The 5,000-nt window shown below is 40.2% G+C and overlaps 1 protein-coding gene across 15 annotated transcripts in view; it reads left to right on the top strand.

Moving 5' to 3' along the window:
- Positions 1-5,000, top strand: part of LOC307153163 (uncharacterized protein) — an 81,744-nt gene that overhangs the window by 19,280 nt on the left and 57,464 nt on the right. For 11 of the 15 annotated variants that reach the window (XM_079862362.1, XM_079862369.1, XM_079862373.1 and 8 more), the window contains exons 2-3: positions 946-1,127; positions 3,273-3,329. In XM_079862362.1, the coding sequence (XP_079718488.1) occupies positions 953-1,127; positions 3,273-3,329 (232 nt within the window). In that variant the 5' untranslated portion in view covers positions 946-952. The remainder of the gene's footprint in view (positions 1-945; positions 1,128-3,272; positions 3,330-5,000) is intronic. The other 4 variants (XM_079862370.1, XM_079862367.1, XM_079862365.1 and 1 more) reach the window with 3 other exon arrangements.

A 5,000-nucleotide genomic window follows, 5' to 3' on the forward strand; every position in this document is an offset into this window, starting at 1 on the left:
TAATTCGCCCAAAATGAAAATTACTGTGCATGAAAAAAGTTCTTAGAGTTATTAATAAAAGAGTTAAAAGAGTTATTCAGAGTTTTAGTGTCAGTACTGCATCAAACTACTGTATATAATGTTGAATATAATGTATAATAATGCAAAGGGAGAATATTTGTGGTTCCGGATAATGCCAAATATCTGATGTTACCAGTAAAAAGTGGCCGACATTATTTTAAATATATCTAGTCAGTGACAGAGATCAAGCATATTCATCTACAATAATTGTGTTTTCAGCTTCAGAATCATGAATATTGTTCTTCTGGCGTCTCTATTGTCCTGAGCTTTGGGTTTCAGCACCAAGTCCAAATTATTTTGGTCTCAGTTTCTCTGTTTTTAAGTTTTTAACTACAACTGATATAATGGTCTTGTTTATGGATTGTGATGCCGGTTTATTGGGAATGGATAATATAACTAAAATTCTAAATTTATTTGGGAAATATCATATACATAAAGCAAAATATATGTCAACTGTATCAAATGGTAGACTATTTTCCACTGACTTAAAGGTTTTTTTACGACTCTCGGAACGATCGGAAAGCTGAACATCTCGGCTTTTAAAGAGGATACTTGATGTTTTAGATGTATGATAGATTTTTGATACAAGATGCAGAATTGTAATCTTAATTATTTATAGATTGAAATGTTTTGAATGACTCTGGATTCCCCTAATGTTATTATTTCAATAAAAAAGAAAGAAAAGGCCAAGCCTATTCATTCACACACACAATGTAATACCAAATTTAGCATTTTAATCATCAGTACATGTTTTGTTAACCTTTTATCATATGTCTGGGAGTATTGCAATAATATCGAATCGTGACATGAGGGTCTCGTTACACCCCTGATATGTGGGGTTGTGTTATTGTTGTGATATTAAAACCTAATGTCTCTGTGTGTCAGTAAAGTCATGGCGGATCTGAGCTTGACCGATGCTCTGAGCGACAGCGTTCCTCAGCCGGACGTGGAGAACGCGGTGCAGAGGGACTTCATCTCCACGCTGGAGGCCGAGCCCTTCGAGGATCAGGTCGGAGAGACGGTGGGAAAGACCGACTTCATCCCACTCCTGGACACTGACGGGAAGGGTGAGTCTCAGCTGTGGATGTTAAAGGGTTCGTTCACCCAAAAATGAAAGTTCTGTCAGTAATTACTCTCCCTCATGTTGTTCCAACCCCATAAGACTTCTTCGGTGCTCTAAGCGATGTCACATGTTTTTAGGCCAAAACATTTTTTGTCACATCCAGCAAACATCTCCTCACTATCCGCTCGCTGCCTGTCCCCTGAACACACTGTAGAGACACGCAGTCTCTGTAGACACCACAGGCTCCACACACAGCAACAAAAACAAACTGGCCCAGCCTGGACCACGAAACATAACAAACAGTGTTCCAGCCAATCACTGACGAGAATGATGTGGGGGTGGGGGGGTTAGTGCGCGTGCACATGAAGGGGAGAGAAGCATGAAGAGGGGAGTTAGCGAGAGGAGAGATGTCCTAGACAGCAACGGCTAACGTTAAAAATTATATTCTTGAGAATTTTGATATGGCCGACACACGACCAAAGAGACGACGTTCCGATGAACAAATAACAAAGAATAGGGAAAAGGACGCGTGAAGTCCCGAATTTACATCGGAAAAGCGTTCAAAAGGTGGCGGGAACAACGCCGGCAGAAGGGCTTCCGATCCGACGTTCAGGAGGCTCTGTTTCTGCTGGACAGGAGTGTAGATCCAGTCTGGTGTTTCTAAATGGTTCATGACTGTTTCAGGAAGCACGGGAGGGAGGGGGAGGGGACGGGATGAGGAGGAGGGAGGGTCGAGCTAGCCTCCATTTTGTTTGACGATACTTCGAACGTCAACAAGAAGTGACGTCACCCAACATCGCTTAGAGCAGCTTTAATGGAGAACTCCGGTCAATTTTAACATTGAGCTCATTTTTTTGTACATTTGGAGTGCTGTCAGTACAGAGAACAACGACAAAAATCAGTGTTGCCTACACCATGTTATCCTCTTTTTAAAATTTGCACCCTGTTGACTTCAATGGGGCAAGTACTAAACCTGCTTTTAGCCTCTTAACATCCTTGATGTGTCATTACAAGTGCACAGCTAATGTGAGTGATTCCTTCAGAGTGAACACGAGTGAATCTGACTGCAGTAGATGTGAAAGATATGAATAAAAATGAAGTTTATTCAGCCAGCGCAAATACCTGTGTTTACATCCTGTTTTCAGTCGAAGTCCACAGTAGTCGATTGTCGAGTTCACGCGCATGATCATAGGTAACTAAACCTATGCGCGTGAACTCGACAATCGACTACTGTGGACTTCGACTGAAAACAGGATGTAAATACAGGTATGAGCAATGTTAAAATTGACCGGAGTTCTCCTTTAAAGCTGCTCTAAGCGATGTTGGGTGACGTCACTTCTTGTTGACGTTCGAAGTTCTCCTTTAAGATATTTCTGATGACATCTGAGAGCTGGCTCACTCCTCCATAGGCTTCTCTGTAATTTCATTCTGCTGGCCCAGAAAAGTGAGTAAAGACATCGTTAAAATAGTCCAAGTGTCTACAGTGGCTCAACCTTAAGTTTATCAAGCGACGAGAATACTTTCTGTGCACAAAAATACAAACGTCTTTATTCAACTCTTCATGTTCTCCCGTGTGGGCCTCTGAGTGAGTTCACGAGACGCATGCGCGAGAACTGAGGAGACGGCGCTCACGATCATGTGATGGGAAAGGGTGAAAGGTTGGCCATTCATTTTGCGGCTTTGGTAATGCACTTTTACATTTTCTCATCATTCGAACATCCAGTTAAATGAACACAGAACCATTTTAAACATCGAGACCCTTCTGCGTCAGAGTGAGCCAGCTCTCAGATTTCATCAGAAATATCTTAATCTGTGTCTGAAGATGAAGGAAAGTCTGACGGGGTTGAACAACACGAGGGAGAGTAATTACTGACAGAGTTTTCATTAGTGGGTGAACGAACCCTATCACAGGTGAACCAGTCCAAACATCAGGCATGCGTCAGCACTGGTTCTGGCCAGTGTGTGTTTCTGTGTGAACTCTGGATGTTATCGGCCTGTTTGAATCTTTTGTGAGCGTCTGTATGTTTGATTCCAGGAGTGTGTTTGCATTGAGATTGTGTGTTTGTCAGGAATCTGCCGTCGGCTTTTGAGGAGTTTCCCATTCAGACGGCTCTAATTGTTGAGTGTGTGTGTGTGTGTGTGTGAACAGATCCAGATACAGTTGTCAAGAACGGACAGCAGGAAGGCCAAGGGTCTCAGACCCCTGGTAAGAAACGCCTCAAACTCACTCGTCGCCCCAGTTTAGTTTCGGGTGTCACTCCATTATTTGATCCATACCTTGGTTTGCTCGTCTTCTGTCATGCTCATGTTCAGTTCAGCTCATTTGCTTTGGCTGGACATTGGTCGTCTCAGTGGGCGTAGAGGAGACTAAAACCTTCATTTAGAAAGGTTTTAGTTTAGTTTTTAATTGCATGTTTGTCCCGTTAGCAGTGAAGTGTACAGCATCTGTCTTTATACTTTCCCCTCAATCTGTTTTTTTGACTGATCGTGACGTTATCTTAGATCATCCTGTCACAATGTGCCACACCTTCATTTACAGTTATTATGGCCTGTTTTGCATGAACTGCATCTGTTGTAAGTCTATTTACTGTAAGCGTGTTTCCTATTTGCTGATGTATGTTGAGGGACAAGTTATGAAAATTGAGATTGTGAATTATGTCCAGTTTTTGAACTCTTTATAATGCTAAAATGTCCCTTCATGTTCATTTCAATCAATTGCTGATAATTCAGACAGTAAATGGTTCTTTCAAGTTAATAGGTCTCGCTTATGATGCACAAATGCATGTAAATTGTTCATTAAATTAGAACTGTAAAACGATTAATTGCATCCAAAATCAGTTTGTTTACATAATATGTGTGTGTATAATTATTTGTATCATATATAAATACACACACATGCATGTATATATTTAATAAATATTTGCATGTATATACTGTATATATAATTTATATTATATATAAATATTTCACATATAAATAACATATTTTTCTTACATTTATACATGCATGTGTGTGTATTTATGTATACAAAATAATTATACACATATTATGTAAACAAACTTCTAATTTGGATGCGATTAACAGCCCTACATTAAATTATTATGTGTATTAACATTAATTTGTAACGCAGCAACGTATTCAAGAATGGTTTCATGATCAAGATTTGTTGTTTTGTGCTGATTGTCGTCAGTCGGATTCTGGAAACACTGTTTATATGTTCCCGAAACTTGCAATCTGATTCACATATTCGTTTACATTTGTTCTGAAGAAAATGTCAGCATATGCGCAGTGCTAAAGCTGATTTAGAGAGTAGTTAAGGTCTGTACCGGCCCTTTAAATCACATCAATTTCACTTGGATTGAGGTGTTTTAGTCATTAGTAATGAATTGCTTTAGGAGCCAATCACTGAAGATCTTAAGAAAGGAAAGCCTAGTTAGTCTGTTTTTAGTGATGTCATATTTCCATGCATGTCGTCTCCCATGTCTTGATTTCAGCCCGATCCGTCAACGCTTTTTGCTCTTGTTGGTTCAGCATCGTCTTAATAGCCTCTTTTCCACACACTGGTGTGACCGTAATCATTTCCACTCACACACAAGAGCAAAACGCCTCAGACGGGGCGAGTCGGACTGTCATTGAGCGCTCGTTCACCTCGTCATTAAAGTCACTGAGTCACTGCAGCTCAACTACATCACCATCAGTTTATGATTTCACTGTACGGATGTTTCGCAGCTCTTCTGCAAGAAGAAAACAAGTGCAACAGTTCGGCCTCAAGTGCATCATTGATTTTATAAGAAGAATGCATACTAAAAATGTTAAACCTATAAAGCCTACATATTTGATATATGGCTTTCTAAAGACTCTAAATTGCTGAAAAGCT

This window comes from Squalius cephalus (genome assembly GCF_949319135.1).
Source record: "Squalius cephalus genome assembly, chromosome: 25".
NCBI classification, from domain to species: domain Eukaryota; kingdom Metazoa; phylum Chordata; class Actinopteri; order Cypriniformes; family Leuciscidae; genus Squalius; species Squalius cephalus.